Below are 19,336 nucleotides of genomic sequence, written 5' to 3' on the forward strand. Positions count from 1 at the left end.
AAAGGTATTGCTTTCCGTTTGGACGCCCAGAAGGAGCCTTAAAAGCAACGCTGTCTCTGCTTGAGAGGGTGTGGTGCCATTTTTATCTTCTGCTCCATTTTACACAAAATAAATGAAAAGTTTGTGTACACATTTTTAATCATGTGTATGAATCGTAAAAGCGTACGACACAAAGTAAAAACAGACTTAGAAGCAAATGCGTATCTTGAATTCCTAATTTGGTTTTACAGGTCTTAATGAAGGACATTGTGACACCTGTACCTCAGGACGAGGTGAAGGCAGTGATCCGTAAATGTCTGGAGCAGGCAGCTTTAATCAACTACCAGCGTCTCTCAGAATATGCCAAGGTGGAAGGTAGGAAGCACATATTCCTGTTTAGCAGAGTTTTTTCACCACTCTTCAATAGTATAGTAGTAGACATTGTCTTCTCTTAGTAGCAGTGAACTAACCTGTATTCCATGGAGGCAGGGACGAAATGCCACTTTCTTTTAATATTTGGAATGCTTATAATGGAGCAGTAGTTAACTGTTGGTGTGTATAATGGCTTTTTATGTTGTCTTATCTCTACTGTGTATTGTTGACAGAATGTTGGTGATACGACAACACAGAAATGGTTTAATTCTTTTGAGAAACAGGAGATAATTCAACACTATTTAATGATTAATTCGCAACGAACTGCTAATTCGTACAAATTTGTATGATTTGTCCAAACCTGCAGTGATTGGTAGGTTATGGGGTAGGTCATTCGTACGAAATCATATGATCATACAAACTTGTCAAATACGTACGATTTAGCAAAATTGGAGTGAAGTCATACAAATTTGTACAAATTAGCCACCTCGTAAAATACTGATGAATTGCCATGAGATCCGGTTGGATAATGTTTATGTAGTATGTGGTTTGTTTGAATACCCAGAGAGTGGTAATGTTGTTTTGGGTTGTATTTCAGTGTTTTACTACATATATAAATAGTGAATTATTTGAGAAATACATGGAGAGTAAATGACAGTTTTGATGATTTTCAAATATAATAATAATAATAATAATAATAATAATAATAATAATAATAATAATAATAATAATGTATGTAATTTTACTTTTTTTTAAACAAATGTATTTTATACAAATACATTTTATTAATAATAATTATTATTATTATCAATTAGTGCTGGGCAATCAGTTAATCGCATCCAACATAAAAGTTTGTGTTTACATAATATGTGTGGTACTGTGTGTAAATATACACTTCTTCATGTATATATTTGATAAATATTTGCATGTGTTTGTGTGTGTATATAGATAGATAGATAGATAGATAGATAGATAGATAGATAGATAGATAGATAGATAGATAGATAGATAGATAGAGATAGATAGATAGATAGATAATGTATCTTCTATATGAATATAAATATTGTATATATAAATATAACATATTTTCTTAAATAAATACATACGTGTGTGTGTGTGTGTGTGTGTGTGTGTGTGTGTGTGTGTGTGTGTGTGTGTGTGTGTGTATATATAATAATATAATAATACAAATTATACACCATACACACACATATTATGTAAACACAAACTTTTATTTTGTTGGCCAGCATTATTATCAATCTGTTATTTTTGTTATTTGTTTATTTTATTTTACTTTATTATTAATATTAATATTATTTAATTATTCTTTTTTTATTGTAAATAAAATGTTTATATGATTACATTCCTTCCTTTTAGAGTAGACCCATCCCTTGCTCTTTGAATAGGTTTGATTGGTGCAGGTTTGTTTTAGTTGTTTCTAGAAATATGTAAAAATGCATTCAATTCCCTCTCTCAAACCCTGGCCTCCGTGCCATATTGCTCTGCTCGATGGTTTCTCGCTGCCCTCTGTGGATGTTTGCCTCTTTCCTGTGGTTTATCTTTTAGGTCTAAAACTGCTTTACGGCAACAAACATATTTTTCCTTTCCAGCTCTTCATCATCTTTCCAGCTCCCCTGCTTCATATGTTTATTCCAGAATCACTGCCTTTTTACCAGCTGTCTTAGTCTTTTTTTCTCTTTCTCTTTTTCTGCTCCCTCCTCCTCCGCTTTCCTCTTGTTTATTGGCTTTTCTTCTTATTTGGAGCCCTCTCTTGTTGGGCCAGTTTGAGAAGCCAATATACAGTGCAAAGCTGGGATTGCCCACTCAGGCAACACACATTGTGTGTTGCAAGTGAGACGGTTTCTTTCATGGACATGGACAGCAAAACTATGGCTCACACACAGATGGTCTTTGATGTCAAATAATAGCTATGTTTTTGGACAAATGCTTACATTTTATCTGAAAAATAAGTGCAGAAAAGTACATTTCAGTGAGTGTCAATGTCCATGAAGAAATATGACTGGGCACTGCAGATACTGAAGGAGAAGGCCTTAGTATCTGTTAGCCAGATGATGTCTGTGTTGTTCCCTATTGACCTTTTGATTGCTGAACACTAAACTGAATGTGACTTTTGTACTAACCTGAACTGACCAACAGTTTGCAACACATCCTAAGAGACCAAAATGTTCAGATTGAGTAAATGCAAGACTAATGGTAGAAATCAACAGAAGTGACCTAACCAAACTGAATTTTTCTTATTCCCAAAAATGATTCATTCCAAAAAATACTTCATACCGGTCAAAAATATTGTTTAGTAAGAAGTCTCTTGTGCTCACCAATGATGAATTTATTTGATTAAAAACAGTAATATTGTGAAATAGTAATAACATTTAATAAGAATGTTTTCTATTAAATATATTTTTTAAAGTATTTTTTTCCTGTGATGGTAAAGCTGAATTTTCAGCAGCCATTACTCAATACTCATTACTAAATTGATCAATAGTGACAATAAAGTCATTTTTAATTATACAAAAGTTTCTTCAAAAATTTTAAGCAGTAAAAATGGTAAAAGCAGTAAAAGTATTCATTGATAACAATAAGAACCAATATGAATAATTGAGCACCAAATCAGCATATGATTATGATTTCTGAAGGATCATTCAACACTTAAGAATGGAGTAATGATGCTGAAAATACATCACAGGAAAACATTATATTTCATATATAAATTATATTTAAATAGAAAAGAGTTATAAATTGTTAAAGTTCTAAGAGTTTCAATTGTAATAATATTTCACAATATTACTGTTAACAGTGTTCAAAAAAATGCTGATCATAAGAGACTTCTTTAAAAAAAAACGTTAATATATAGTGTGAAGAAATTTTTGTGCATACAATGAGTTAAAATTCAGGCTTGGTGTAAAAAAGCTGTAACATACCAAAGGATAAAAGACCTGCCTATGAAAGAGAAATTGTCCAGAAACACTCAATTAATCACAAATTATGTAATTTTCTGGCTTGTTTTAGCTGAGTTTTGAGAGCATTTCCTTCTAGACTCGTGCATATTGATCTAGATCATATCAGGACTGACTGATTTTGATAGTTGCTAGGCTTTTTACCAACCTTGCCAGGCAACTTTGCATGCAACTAGATTTGGTCAAAAGCCCCTTAGTGCACATGCAGCCGTTGTGCTTCTTTCTCTCTCTTTCTCCTCTGACCCCTTGCTCTTGCATGCCCCCATCCTCTTTTATAGGGAAAAAGAGAGAAATGTATGAGCATCCTGTCTTCTGTTTGGCGTCACAAGTGATGGATTTAACCATTCGTGAGTACCCTGCTTATCTGGAGCCACTCCATCACTTCCGCCACCCGTCCTTATTTTTCTTTTCTCATTTTTTCCCTGTTCTCGAGCACTTTCACAAACAGTTGTTCCCTCACGCCCTGACCGACACCATCCTCTTTTCTTGCTTGCGGTCTGCTTGCCTTTTCCTTTAAGTGTTTCGCTTGAATCTTAGGTTGAGTGATTCTGCCACAGGTCTTCCTGTCGCTTTGATCAGACCATCCTGTCCAGCTGTGTCAGCGTGGCAGCTGTTCTTTCCGTTTTCTGCTTATTCTTTCTGTTTGTGACTTGAATGCATTTTTACTTTGCTTTTGTGCAAGTCACTCCTCCCCACTTTTGTCCTTTTTATCAACGTGCGCCAGGTTTACACAGTACTGGTCAGGTTCAAGGTGAAGATGCAAATCATCTTCAATCCAGGAACAAAACAGGGATTCTGATGCGGCTTTGGGAGTCATTGCATTTCTATTCATGTTTTCAACCACAAGTGCTATAAGTTTTTGTCTGTTATTCACTCCAGCAGCTTATCACTGTGGGTCTTCACTGTTTTTCTGTTTACGATTTGGTTTGTTATTATTTCAGTTTTGGGTCAAACTAATGTTTCTGGTGCAAGATTGTAAACGCACGGGTGTAAAGTGCTTGAATAATTTTACTTTATTACTTATACAGGGATTTCCATTTTACTCAACTACTAATAAAACTGAATATACTGAATTTTCCAAGGCGAAAAATACTTTAAAGTCTGAATTAAATGGTCAAAAGTAGAAAGTACTTTTACAGGTCATGGTTTAAATTTGTCCTCTTACAAAAACAGAATACACCCCCGTTCAAAAGTTGAATGTAAATAATAATACATAACGGTTTTCTATTTTATATACTCAAAAATGCAATTTATTCTTGTGATGCAAAGCTGAGTTTTCAGCAGCCATTACTCCAGTTTTCAGAGTCACATGATCCTTCGGATATCATTATTATACACTCCTGAACAAAACCAGGGGATGCATTGCAAGTTTTACAGATTTCGCACTAGTGGATCATAACCGGGTTGTAGGTGCTGCTTCAAAATGCCAAAAGAAGAAACAGGAGCAAGAGACAAAAAATAGAGAGTAGGCAATTTATTGAAAACTGCATTTAAACTGAAACAGGCCGTTCATCAGCTGATCAAAAGTTTAAGATCATAGCCCAAAAATAAACGCACAACAGTACTAAAAGTGTCACAAAAGGACTCAGTAGTAAGTAGCCCCACTTTTCTTGTTGATCACTTCAAAAACTTGTTTCGGCATGCTTGATGCGACTGTTTCCAGGAGGGCTGGTGTTCCATTGCTCCATGTGGTGAAGATGGCTTTATGAAGGGCATCCACGGTCTGGAACTGACGTCCATTTTTGTACACTTCCCTTGCCATCCATCCCCAAATGTTCTCAATGGGATTTAGATCAGGGGAACACGCAGGATGGTCCAAAAGAGCAACGCTATTCTCCTGGAAGAAGTCCTTCGTTGTCCTGTTGAAAGACCCAGTCATTACCGCACAGACAGAGGCCCTCGGTCAAGAGGGATGCCCGCTGCAACAGATCCACATAGCCAGTTGCCGTTTGACGCCCCTGCACAACCTGAAGCTCCATTTTCCCATTGAAGGAAAAAGCACCTTAGGTCATGATGGAGCCTCCTCCACTGTGCGGCATAGAAAACATCTCAGGTGGGATCTCCTTGTCATGCCAGTAACGTTTGAAGCCATCAGGACCGTCCAGGTTAAAAAAAATTCTCGTCAGAGAATAAAACTTTCTTCCACTTTTCAATGTCCCATGTTTGGTGCTCCCTTGTAAATTCAAGTTTGTGTTGTGGGAGGAGACGTGGCCTTTGAAGACGTTTTTTGTTCTTGAAGCCCTTCTCTAGCAGATGACGTCTTATGGTTTGTGGGCTGCAGTCAGCATCAGTAAGGGTCTTAATTTGGGTTCAGGATCGACCTGTGTCTTCACGGACAACCCGTCGGATCCTGTGGCTCAGTGCAGGTAAAATGTTTTTGGGTCTACCACTTGACTTTTTTGTCCCATAACTCTCAGGATTTTTTAAGAAATGTAACATGACTGTCTTACTGCGTCCAACCTCAGCAGCGATGGCGCGTTGCGAAAGGCCTTGCTTGTGCAGCTCAACAATCCTGACACATTCAAAGAGAGAAAGCCTTTTTGCCTTTGCCATCAGGAGATCTCAACATTATGACAGCTTGAAGGACAATGCCATGAAAGCCATATTTTGTGCAGATTTTACCTTTTTATGGCTATGGTTTTAAACTTTTGATCAGCTGATGAACGGCCTGTTTCGGTTTAAATGCAGTTTTCAATAAATTGCCTACTCTCTATTTTTTGTCTCTTGCTCCTGTTTCTTCTTTTGGCATTTTGAAGCAGCACTTACAACCTGGTTATGATCCACAAGTGCGAAATCTGTAAAACTTGCAATGCATCCCCTGGTCTTAAGATTTTGTTCAGGAGTGTATGTTGATTTGCTGCTCTAAAAATATTTCTTATTATTATCAGTGTTGAAAACAGTTAAAATGCCGTTCAAAAGTTTGGAACCTTTATTATTTGATCAATATAAATATGCTCTACAAACATTTCTTATTATCGATGTAAAAAAAACCGTTGTGCTGATTAATACGTTCGTGGAAATCCTTACACATCCCATGATTCTATGAATAGAAGCATTCTATTTCTATTTGAATACAGCATTTTTTTATTGGCAAAATAATAATTGTTACTGTAAAAGTCTGTGCTGTTTGAATATTTGATGCATTCTTCCTGAATGAAAGTCTAACAGATCCTAAACTCTGTCCATCACACCAACCTAACAAACCAGTCAATCATTTTAACTTTAATAGCCAGCAGAAGTTCATTTTTTAATGTGGTTATTCTTGATTTTGTAGAGATTTTTCTTGTCACCAATAGCATTTCAAGCAATTGGTAATTAATTTAATTTCAGATAATTTGAGGATATACAAATTATAGTTCTCTTTAACTACTTTAATATTAAAGCCTAATACCTTTTTTTCTTACCAAAGTTAAATGTGAAAACCTTTCTTTGTTCTCTCATGTATGTTTTATGTTTAGTAACAGTTACAGTACTGATGTGTGAACTCAAATATAATTTCTCTGTAATTTTACACCCCTGTTGAAATGGTTTGTTTTTCCAGCGTAACACGACCACTCTTGTAGAATTTCTCAAATGCTATCCCTTGTGGAATGACCGGCCTTTCGGGGTTAGACAGTCCTGTCTTTAAATGCCTCTTTCTTTCTCCCTCTTCCCCATCAGATCTCACATCTGAAACTAAATGAAAGCTGACTCCTTCTTTCCTTTCTCTTTCCCTTTCTTCCTCCCATGTCCTTCCCTCTTCCTTTCTTCTCTTTCTTTTTAGTAGATAAATCTCAGAAGGATCAGAAGGATCCAGGTGACATCTTTTGTCTGACTTACTATTAAACTCATATTAAAACAGCCCCCCGCCACCCCCCAGTTCAAAACATAACCAACTTACAGCATTCGCATGGCAAAATTAGCAGAAATTAAAAAGATAACCATGTGAATCTTGTGACAGGGTTATGCCAATGTCTCCTTTAGTCTATATTGCATCCAAATAAAGATGCATTTTCCATGAGCTGGTAAAAGGTGTATGCATTACCAGTCTATGGAACATGCAGAGTGAGTATTCCTTTAATTCTTACTTAAAGTTCCTACAAATAATATAAAGCAGATTATTTGCCTGTATTATTTATGATTAAAGTACTATACTCTCTCTGCACCAAATGTGTGATTAAGAAAAAAATGTAACACTTTTACTATAAGATTCAATTCTTTAACATTAGTTAATGCATTAGATAGCATATGAATAGCCTTTCCACAGCATTTGTTAGATTAATTATTTATTTACTATACACTACTATACAATAATATTAAATTGTATTTATATAATAATATATAAATTCATGTTTATTGAAAGAACATTAAATTATAACATTATTACTTGTTAAATGTTAAAATATGTATGTTTAACACCCTGCTATTTTGCAAGTTCTCCCACTTAGCAATCATGGAGGGGTCTGAAATTGTCATCGTAGGTGCATGTACACTGTGAGAGACATAATCTAATAAAAAAAAATACAGAAATCACAAGGTATGATTTTTTAAAACTATTTTTTTTGTACGATACAGCTGAAAATAAGTATTTGAACACCTGATAAAATCAATGCTAATATTTGGTGTACAGTACTCTTTGTTTGCAATTACAGAGGTCAAACGTTCCCTGCACATACTGCAGGAGGGATTTTGGCCCACTCCTCCACACAGATCAATCTCTAGATCAGTCAGGTTTCTGGCCTGTCACTGAGAAACACGGAGCTTGGGTACCCTCCAAAGATTCTCTATTGGGTTTAGGTCTGGAGACGCCAGAACCTTGATATGCTTCTTACAGAGCCACTCCTTTATTATCCTGGCTGTGTGCTTCGGGTCATTGTCATGTTAATAATAATAATAATAATAATAATAATAATAATAATAATAATAATTCATTACATTTATATAGCGCTTTTCTAGGCACTCAAAGCGCTTTACATCGAAGGGGGAATCTTCTCATCCACCACCAATGTGCAGCACCCACCTGGATGATGCGACGGCAGCCATATTGCACCAGAACGCTCACCACACACCAGCTGATTGGTGGAGAGGAGACAGAGTGATGAAGCCAATCAGGATATGGGGATTATTAGGAGGCCATGATGGACAGAGGCCAATGGGCAAATTTGGCCAGGATGCTGGGGTTACACCCCTACTCTTTATCGAAGGACATCCTGGGATTTTTAACGACCACAGAGAGTCAGGACCTCGGTTTAACGTCCCATCCGAAAGACGGTGTTCTTTGACAGTGCAGTGTCCCATCACTATACTGGGGTTTTAGGACCCACACAGAGCACAGGGTGAGCGCCCCCTGCTGGCCTCACTAAAACCTCTACCAGCAGCTACCTAGTTTTCCCAGTTGGTCTCCCATCCAGGTACTGACCAGGCTCAGCCCTGCTTAGCTTCAGTGGGAAACCAGTCTTGGGCTACAGGGTGATATGGCTGCTGGCAAATGTTGGAAGACCCAGCCTCGACCCATCTTCAATGCTCTAACTGAGGGAAGGAGGTTGTTCCCCAAAATCTCGCAAGACATGGCCCCGGTCATTATCTCCTTAATACAGTTCAGTCGCCCTGTCCCATGTGCAGAAAAACACCCCCAAAGCATGATGCTACCACCCCCATGCTTCACAGTAGATATGGTGTTCTTGGGATGGTACTCATCATTCAACACGTTTAGTGGAATTATGACCAAAAGTTATATTTTAGTCTTATCTGACCACATGACTTTCTCCCATGATTCCCCTGGATCATCCAAATGGTCATTGGCAAACTTAAGACGGGCTTGGACATGTGCTGGTTTAAGCAGGGGAACCTTCCATGCCATGCATAATTTCAAACCATGACGTCTTAGTGTATTACCAACAGTAACCTTGGAAATGGTGGCCCCAGCTCTTTTCAGGTCATTGACCAGCTCCTCCCGTGTAGTTCTGGGCTGATTTCTCATCTTTCTTAGAATCATTGAGACCCCATTAGGTAAGATCTTACATGGAGCCACAGTACAAGGGAGATTGACAGTCATGTTTAGCTTCTTCCATTTTCTAATGATTGCTCCAACAGTGGACCTTTTTTCACCGAGCTGCTCGACAATTTCTCCGTAGCCCTTTCCAGCCTAGTGGAGGTGTACAATTTTGTCTCTAGTGTCTTTTGACAGCTCTTTGGTCTTGGCTATGTTAGTAGTTGCATTCTTACTGATTGTATGGGGTGGACAGGTGTCTTTATGCAGCTAATGACCTCCAACAGGTGTATCTAATTTAGGATAATAAATGGAGTGGAGGTGGACATTTTAAAGCCAGACTAACAGGTCTCTGTGGGTCAGAATTTTAGCTGATAGACTTGTTTTCAAATACTTATTTGTAGCTGTATCATACAAATAAATAGTTAAAAAAATTAAATATTGTGATTTCTGCTTTTTTGAATTTAGATTATGTCTCTCACAGTGGACATGCACCTAAGATGACAATTTTAGACCCCTCTATGATTTCCAGGTGGGAGAACTTGCAATATATATATATATATATATATATATATATATATATATATATATATATATATATATATATATATATATATATAACAGGTCAAATGCTAACAATGAAACAGTAAATTGTGACCTATTTTTATGGATTTTTTTTAGTGTGTATACATGTTCATTGCTTGATTTATAAGACTACAATTGCATTAACTAATATTAAAAATACTTAAGTGTAAAGTGTTACAGAAAAATCTCTAATGTGTCAAATAGCAATGTTGATGCACTGTTAATATTTTTTCAGTTCACATCATATTGCTGATTTTCCATTGGAGTAAATACACTCACCTAAAGGATTGTTAGGAACACCATACTAATACTGTGTTTGACCCCCTTTCGCCTTCAGAGCTGCCTTAATTCTACGTGGCATTGATTCTACAAGGTGCTGAAAGCATTCTTTAGAAATGTTGGCCCATATTGATAGGATAGCATCTTGCAGTTGATGGGGATTTTTGGGATGCACATCCATGGCACGAAGCTCCCGTTCCACCACATCCCAAAGATGCTCTATTGGGTTGAGATCTGTTGACTGTGGGGGCTATTTTAGTGCAGTGAGCTTATTGTCATGTTCAAGAAACCAATTTTAAATGATTCAAGCTTTGTGACATGGTGCATTATCCTGCTGGAAGTAGCCATCAGAGGATGTGTACATGGTTATCATAAAGGGATGGACATGGTCAGAAAAAATGCTCAGGTAGGCCGTGGCATTTAAACGATGCCCAATTGGTACTAAGGGGCCTAAAGTGTGCCAAGCAAACATCCCCCCCCACAATATTACACCACCACCACCAGCCTGCACAGTGGTAACAAGGCATGATGGATCCATGTTCTCATTCTGTTTATGCCAAATTCTGACTCTACCATCTGAATGTTTCTAAAGAAATCGAGACTCATCAGACCAGTCAAAATTTTTCCAGTCTTCAGCTGTCCAATTTTGGTGAGCTTGTGCAAATTGTAGCCTCTTTTTCTTATTTGTAGTGGAGATGAGTGGTACCTGGTGGGGTCTTCTGCTGTTGTAGCCAATCCACCTCAAGGTTGTGGGTGTTGTGGCTTCACAAATGCTTTGCTGTATACCTCGGTTGTAACGAGTGGTTATTTCAGTCAAAGTTGCTCTTCTATCAGCTTGAATCAGTTAGTCCATTCTCCTCTGACCTCTAGCATCAACAAGGCATTTTCGCCCACAGGACTGCCTAATGGTCGAGGTTTTTCCCTTTTCACACCATTCTTTGTAAACCCTAGAAATGGTTGTGCATGAAAATCCCAGTGACTGAGCAGATTATGAAATACTCAGTCCGACCCGATCTGGCACCAACAACCATGCCACGCTCAAAATTGCTTAAATCACCTTTCCTTCCCATTCTGACATTCAATTTGGAGTTCATGAGATTGTCTTGACCAGGACCACACCCCTAAATGCATTGAAGCAACTGCCATGTTGATTAGATAATTGCATTAATGAGAAATTGAATAGGTGTTCCTAATAATCCTTTAGGTGAGGGTATATGGCGACATGACAGTCATTGTGTGTTGGTTTTTGAAATCTTTAAAAAAATATCAGAAAAACAAGTATATTTGATCTACAAACTACAGTATATCATATATTGGTTTAGAAACCATTCATTTCTAAAAAAAAGAAAAAAGAAAAAATCTTGAATTAGTACAATCAGGTATTTCAAATGATCTACACCAACATTTTTCTGTGGATGTTTTTAAAGCATAATAATCCAAATGTGAAAATGCTAATACATTCTGCCCATTGCTATTGAAGTACCTGATGTTGCACTACTGCATGACATTTCGTCCTTGCATGGACAGTAACCCTTTAGAAGGCCACAAATATTAAAAAAAACATCAAATCTTCAGTCTTATTGGGGGAACTGAAGATGATTAAGATACAATTAGAAGAAAGGTCAGAGGGTTAATTCACAATCAGGGGGCGTGCGCTTTGTGTTTAGTGATAAAAGCACTGTTGACTGAGAGGGGGTGTGACTCTTCAAAATGATGTTAATTGTTTTGACATTTGTCGCACAGCAAATGACTTAGCTTCCTAGTTTGTCTGTCTTTGTGTCCCTCCATCAAAGTGCCACACTTACCACAGTCAAATAATAAAACGCTCAAAGAGCTCAAAAATCGACAGAGCACAAACAAATCTTTGTTCAAAACCAACAGCCGACAAACAAAAATCACTTGGGTTGTCTAAAAAAAATTCTAAACCCCCCTTTCAGACAATATTGAAGTGTTATGCGTTATAAAAACATGTATCCATAAACCATAGTCTCATAAATGTCTCTTTATTTTCCAATCCCATCCATAACAAACAGCAATTGTGCATATTCATCATGTTAAAGACCCCTAAACGTGTGTCCATTTTCACAACATTCTGTTCTAAACTATGATTTCCTGAATTTCATACTGTTATTTAAAATTAATGTTTGAACTTAATTCTCTGTCGTCAACCAGCATATTAAATCTTTGAAATAAACAATGAAAGGTACATTTAAGTATGACATGTTTAAGAGAGAGGTGCTGCCCGCTTGTGTTGACGGAGAGAGGTAGGAAATGAGACGACAGAAATTCCTGCATGTGCTGAGCATTATGCATGATGACTATAACATATTTGTTGTCATTTGTGTCCTTTCTTTTTCCTCAGTTCCTTGGTTTGACTCATTATATTTGCATTGTTCTTTATTGACTCATTATGGTTCATGTCTACAGAGCTGAGTGTTGACAGAGTGTTAAGATTATGCTAAGTCGTTAACTAAGACAGCGGAGTTGATTTATGCAGCAGCTAATTTGTGGTTCATTAAGTCAGTTTTTTTTCTCCACAGAGAGAACATATATGAAATTCAAATGAAAATTTATATGTAACCCAGAACTCTTACCTTTTAATTGTCATCTTAAGTTTTGCCTTCATAACAAATATGCTTATGAAGTGCCATTCTTTAAAGGATTTAAATGAAATACTTTAAATAACCACCAGCATTGTTAATATATATTTTTTTCTGCATTGTCAACAGTACATATTAAGTTTAAAAATCACATTGCTGTGAAATGCGATCTACTTTAGCCATGAGACAGGTTGAGGAAAGTCCAATGTTTTCCATGTGTGTTTGTCTGTATGTCCATATTAACATCTGCACCTTTGTGCCTCAGAAAATGTAGGACGCTTAGTCACCCCTGCCAAAAAGCTTGAGGATACTCTCCGTCTGGCCGAGCTGGTCATAGAGGTGCTCCAGCAGAATGAGGAACACCATGCAGAGGTGAGTGCACCAGATGGGACGTGTTAGACACAAAACATGCTTAAATACACCTCCATGAAAAGAAATACATCAGGCACACTGTTTTATGTGAAAATAAAACAATGCTGCTGGAATAATAAGACCTCTGAATAATAACAACTCTTAAAAAGTTTTCTATCTAAAATGTTCAATCCAAAAAATCCTCCTCAATGGCTGCTCGCACTGTTTAGGTAGCACTTTCCACTAGAGCAGCCTTCGTCCTCTTCCATACAAAAGCAGAATATATGTGTTTTGTGTTTTTAAATTATTTGCTCCGCAGGCTACACGCACAAGTACGGGAGGTCAGGCGGTACAGTATTTTTTATTTTTATTTTTTTCAAATTTTTTTTGCTGTCATCAGTGCCGTACCCTGCTTTTGCATGCCAGCCTCATGATCTGGCCTACCCTGGAGGCATTAGGCATAGCAAATCAGGACTTATTTAATTTCAGTTCAGTTAATTGAAATGTAATTATTTATTATATTTAAGATACAGACAGACAGATAGACAGATAGATAGATAGATAGATAGATAGATAGATAGATAGATAGATAGATAGATAGATAGATAGATAGATAGATAGATAGATAGATAGATAGATAGATAGATAGATAGATAGATAGATAGATAGATAGATAGATAGATAGATAGATAGATAGATAGATAGATAGATTTTGACTGAACTGAAATTACTGTCACATTGACTGAATACATTACAGTTTGAAGGCATCAAGGTCAATGGACAAAATACAGTTGTTCTTTTTAATGTGAAATTCATTCATCTTCATTTTAATTTATTTTCAGTCTGTTATTCTAACAGGCTTGTTTTGTTTTGTTTTGTGAATAGTTCATCCGAAAGAGCCTAAGAAAACTTTGTTTTTCCATATAAAATGAAAATCATTGGGGTCTGATGTTGTTTGGGACCACACTGACTGTAATTATATGGACTTAAAACATTATGCATTCAAACATTATTCAAAATATCTGCCTACAGAAATGGCTACAGGTTTGGAACAGCATAGTCATGATTTACTCACCAGAATTATTCATCTTTTTTTGGGTGAACTATCCCTTTAAGCACACAATTTTTTTTACATAAAATGCCAACTAAAATGCACGGAATTGTTAATGGTATTTTACATATTCCATTAATTTATCGTGTCACTGAAATTGAATGTTTAAATGTGCAAAGTAATGCATGCACAAAATAATTGCATAAGTCTGGTAAATTGAATGGACATATATATATATATATATAAAAATAAATAAATATATATATATATATATATATATATATATATATATATATATATATATATATATATATATTTTTTTTTTTTTATTTTTTTATTTTTTTAAGCACCAGTGACACTTGCCCCGAGCCAAAACCTAGAATATTTACATGTGTACCAAACAGTCTTTTTAAATGTAATTATTAAACATTATTTATATTATTTATTTGGTACCTTTTGATCAAGATTCACCATCAGTCATTCTTCAAGGGATAGTTCACCCAAAAAGGAAAATTTGATGTTTATCTGCTTAACCCCAGGGCATCCAAGATGTAGGTGTGTTTGTTTCTTCAGTAGAACACAATTTTTTAAACTCCAACAGTTACTTGTATAATGCATGTCAATGGGGTGTATTTCAAGTAAAAACACACAAGAGACATACTAATCCATATTAAACCCTTTGGCTCGTGGCGACACATTGATGTCTTAAGACACAAAACGATCGGTTTCTGTGAGAAACCCAACAGTATTTGTGTTCTTTTTTTACCTCATATCAGATGAATCTCATCTAGTATTCCCAATGCCATTACTTCTGTCAAGTAATGTCAAAAACCTGGCGTGATCATAGATATATATTTACATAGGCTCCTCATTCGTCCGATCCGTGCCATCCGCACAGGCACTAATGAGGAATACTAGATGAGATTTGTCTGATATGAGGTATAAAAAAAAAGACACATACTGTTGGGTTTCCCGCAGAAACCGATCGTTTTGTCTCTTAAACCATCAATGTGTCGCCACAAGCCGCAGGGTTTAATATGGATTCTTATGTCTGTGTGTTTTTTTATTCTCATAGTGACTGTCATAGAAATACACCCCATTGACATGCATTATACAAGCAATAAAAATCTTGGTTGGAGTTAAAAATCTTAATTTGTGTTCAACTGAAGAAACAAACACACCTGCATCTTGAATGCCCTGGGGGTAAGCAGATAAACATCAAATTTTCATTTTGGGGTGAACTATCCCTTTAACTGTTTTCTTGTGATCATATTCTTTTTTACACTTGCATTTAAAGCCCTTTAACGCTGAAGCATTTATGATCATGAAATACTCAAATACAGTGCAAAATCAATAAGCCTCACATAACTCTCACTGTTTTTCATTACTTGTTTGTTGGCTGGGAAACGTTGGACAGGGTAAAGAGGTATGTAGATACTAGAGCCCCCCTCCATGTGCATGTCGCAGTCCCTGCACCATGGATGGAGGGATTTTCACCTTCTCCTCCCCCTCTCTGCCTGGACACCCCATCCTTCCCCTGGTCAGCTGTCCCCGTGGAGCGTTGAGCAAGTGGCTTGTGTTTCTACAAGCGCAAGGGGGACAGTGCTTCACCTCTGGAAGCAGACCCCCCCAAAAAACCTCAATGAAAATGAAACTGGTCTCATTTTCACCCTTGCACAACCCCAATTATCTCCAAACTCTCCTCTGTCCTGTGTCTTTCAGTTTGGTTTGGTCTGCTAGCTTCACTTACCAGCTCTAACTACAAAAATTGAACTGAATTTCAAATGCACTTCTCTGTGTTTTTTTGGAGAGGATTTACAATAAAGCAAAACCGATATACTGGTGTCAAGCACACTGGTATAAAAGGTTTGTTTGAGTGGTCAGTGACAACAGCATGCTTTTTTAAAGGAGAGGAAACCATGATTTACATTAACCTTCCATTTGTCTAACACGCTTGGCACATATCTGCAGGCCAGATGTGTTACACACAGCAGCACAGCTGGATCAGCAGCAGAGGAATCTCACACGATTAAGCAGAATTGAGCAGATAAATAATACTAACTACTGAGACTGTGCTGCTAATCACTGCTGCTGCTGCATGCTGGGAATTTTTCTGTTACAAGGGCATAAATTCCTGTGCATGGACTTGTGGGAACATTCACATCTGCAAATTGTGAAGTAAATAAGGATTTAAATATAAATCATTATATGTGAATTAGACATTAACTATGAGTTTCAATGCATGAGATAGGCTCATGACACGCCACAGACACAATGATGAACATTTACATATTTGGACAGCCAGGCATAAAGCTCAAAATTATTTCGCGTCTTTAAAGACCAGTGTGGATTTAGTAGATTTTTTAATATATCTGTGGACTGTCATGCCTTTAAGTATAAGAGAAAAGGCTGATCTTCAAAATGTCTTTATATTACATGACTCTTGTGTTGCCTCTTTCTCTCGCTGCAGGCATTTGCGTGGTGGTCAGATCTGATGGTAGAACATGCCGAGACGTTTCTGTCTCTATATGCCGTGGACATGGATGCGGCACTGGAGGTTCAACCCCCAGACAGCTGGGACAGCTTCCCTCTCTTTCAGCTGCTCAATGACTTCCTGCGCATTGACTGTAAGTATTTTAAGGTGCTCTTGTTTGGACAGGTCTTTTAATATTGTTATCCCTTATTATTACGCGGCTCTGTGAAATACTTGATTCTGATTGGTCAATTGCACGTCATCTAGCGATATGTTATTTTCAGATAACAACCGGTAAAAGCTGATAACACTGGCTCATCCGGGTAACTTCAGCGCTATACTCTTGCTAGGAGCGTTTTTTTCTTAGTGGAAGTTTTAGATTTGGTGAAATAATAAATTATTAAAGGGGGGGTGAAATGCTATTTCATGCATACTGAGCTTTTTACACTGTTAAAGACTTGGATTCCCATCCTAAACATAGACAAAGTTTCAAAAACTAATGTTGGACGTTTGATGGAGTATTTCTGTGTTAAAAATACTCCTTCCGGTTTCTCACAAGTTTCGGAGAGTTTTTTTCGAGTGTGGGTCGGCTTGACGTCGATAGAGCGGAAGGTCCTTGTATGGGCCGTACGGGCTCTTCTCCCGGTAGGGTGCGCGCGCGTGTGACTAGAGCGAGAGAGGAAATGCACGCCCATAAAGACTCTCTCAGGTGCAGATCCAGTCGTCGTTATAGTCCGCACCGCACTCCCCTTTATTCCTATGAGTGACATCAAGCGACTTCAATGCTTCAGCACAGCATTCCGGGAAGGCAGCGCTGCATTTGAACCGATTTGAACGCAGAAATGACGGGAAGCTTCACAACATCGCTTCAGTCGCGTCGCAAAGTGGATTTCCACGGTCACTGCTGTCACAGGACTTCACCAAATCATACCAAAGAAGTGTGTTTTTGACGGAGCGGTCCCAGCAATAAAGGTTCGGGCCTGCTTTGGAAGCAGCCGGTGAGTAAATCAACTTCAAATGTCTAAGCTGTTGGTTATCGTCGCGTGAGTAAACATCAGTAAACGACACAATCGCGTGCTTCGTCATTCAAACGGTTACTCCATTGTTGTTCTATGTATAACGTTACACACTAGTCTGACGTGCAAAACCGTTTTGCTTGCTACTGCTAAGGTTTAGTCGCATACAATAGTCCATAAACCGAATCATGTCATCATAAACTGCGAGTAAACACACACAAATGTTGACAGGCCACTAAATACAGTACATACCACAGAGACGGACGTCCTGCTGTTGCTGTTTCTCCTGTTCAATTTATTTTAGCCTCCGAATGATTCTGTATCATATATCTATTATCTGAGATCGATAGCCATGGGTTTCTCCACGCTTGAGGACGTCACCGCTTTGTTCGCACTCGTCATTCTTTAGCTCCGTCCACACGATACGCCTCCAGGCGCTCGTTGTTTTCCGGAAAGACTCGGTACAGCCCATATTTCTTTTATAAATATAATAAAACTAAAGACTTTTCGGAGATATGAAGAATGCAATACTACTCTATAGGTACTCAAGATTGACATGAGATTGACTGAAACTGAGTGTTTCACCCCCCCTTTAAATCTCAAATCAATATTTTGGGCCCTATCATACACCCGGCACAATGTGACACCAAGGTTGACGCAAGTGTTTTTAGCTATTTTCAGCCCATGTTGTTTAAATAGCAAATGCCCTCACGGCTATCTGTTCGCCTTTGGGCGTGCTGATCTGAAAACAAGGTGTGTTCATGCGTGTTGTATTTTGAGGAAGCTGAAATAGACTACACCATTGACCAACAAATGGTGTGCCTGGTGCTTTTTTCCATCGTTAAACTTGGCCTAAGTGCACCTGCGTCATGTGCTTCAGACGTTAAAATATTGTGTACAATTATTTAATTACGTCACCCGTTATCACAGACTCGCTCGGTTTCATTCATGCAAACTGCTCTCTCCTCAGAGGTTCTTAATTTATAAAACTTAAACAAATATTTCAACTCAAGTCAGTATTTACTGTTTAATTATTTATTTGCGTGGCAAATAACCGTGTAATAAGCGGGATAATGAAGTTTATTCTGCGATAACAACTGGCTGGGGTGTATACATTAAACATTAATTAAATGATTGTTCTTGGTGAAATAAAAGGTCATTTCTATTGAAAGCATCTGTGTCTCAAAGACTGTCAGAAACATAATTTTTAGACTGAATTAGTATGAAGTGCATCAATCTTATGTTAAACGAAAACTATTTTTCTTTGCAATAGATAGCACCTGGGTTTTTTTTTAACCAGGAGGGAAGCAGCGGTCATAATCATCATAAATGCACAGAACTGGAAATTGTCATATCCACAGTCCATAATTGTATAAATGCGATATTACAGTCCTAATATATTACATGTCTACAATAGTTTACAAATTGCATAAAAGCAGAGCTTTAAGAGACCAAATAGAAGAATCAAAAGCCAAATCGTGAAAGCCGCAGGGAGTCAGCCCAACGCTTTGAATGTAAAGAGTTCACTCAAGGCCTTATCACGTCTCTAATGAACTGAAGTCAATAGGGCGCTGTCCATGGTGCTAAAGCCACGCTGCCATGGGCTGCAGTTGACTAATTATCCTAGTGGCATTCTTTGCACAGCTTGACAGTCTGTTGTCTGGTAACCTATTCTTGATATTGGATT

The 19,336-nt window shown here is 37.5% G+C and overlaps 1 protein-coding gene across 11 annotated transcripts in view; it reads left to right on the forward strand.

The window, feature by feature from the left end:
* cadpsa (Ca2+-dependent activator protein for secretion a) overlaps positions 1 to 19,336 on the forward strand; it is a 193,802-nt gene that overhangs the window by 136,278 nt on the left and 38,188 nt on the right. For 4 of the 11 annotated variants that reach the window (XM_067432431.1, XM_067432432.1, XM_067432437.1 and 1 more), the window contains exons 16-20: positions 5 to 68; positions 231 to 354; positions 3,605 to 3,673; positions 13,024 to 13,130; positions 16,631 to 16,787. In XM_067432431.1, the coding sequence (XP_067288532.1) occupies positions 5 to 68; positions 231 to 354; positions 3,605 to 3,673; positions 13,024 to 13,130; positions 16,631 to 16,787 (521 nt within the window). Of the gene's footprint in view, positions 1 to 4; positions 69 to 230; positions 355 to 3,604; positions 3,674 to 7,089; positions 7,123 to 13,023; positions 13,131 to 13,428; positions 13,459 to 15,577; positions 15,587 to 16,630; positions 16,788 to 19,336 lie in introns of all 11 variants that reach the window. The other 7 variants (XM_067432436.1, XM_067432439.1, XM_067432440.1 and 4 more) reach the window with 4 other exon arrangements.

Source organism: Pseudorasbora parva, chromosome 22 (genome assembly GCF_024679245.1).
Source record: "Pseudorasbora parva isolate DD20220531a chromosome 22, ASM2467924v1, whole genome shotgun sequence".
Classification (NCBI taxonomy): Eukaryota; Metazoa; Chordata; class Actinopteri; order Cypriniformes; family Gobionidae; genus Pseudorasbora; species Pseudorasbora parva.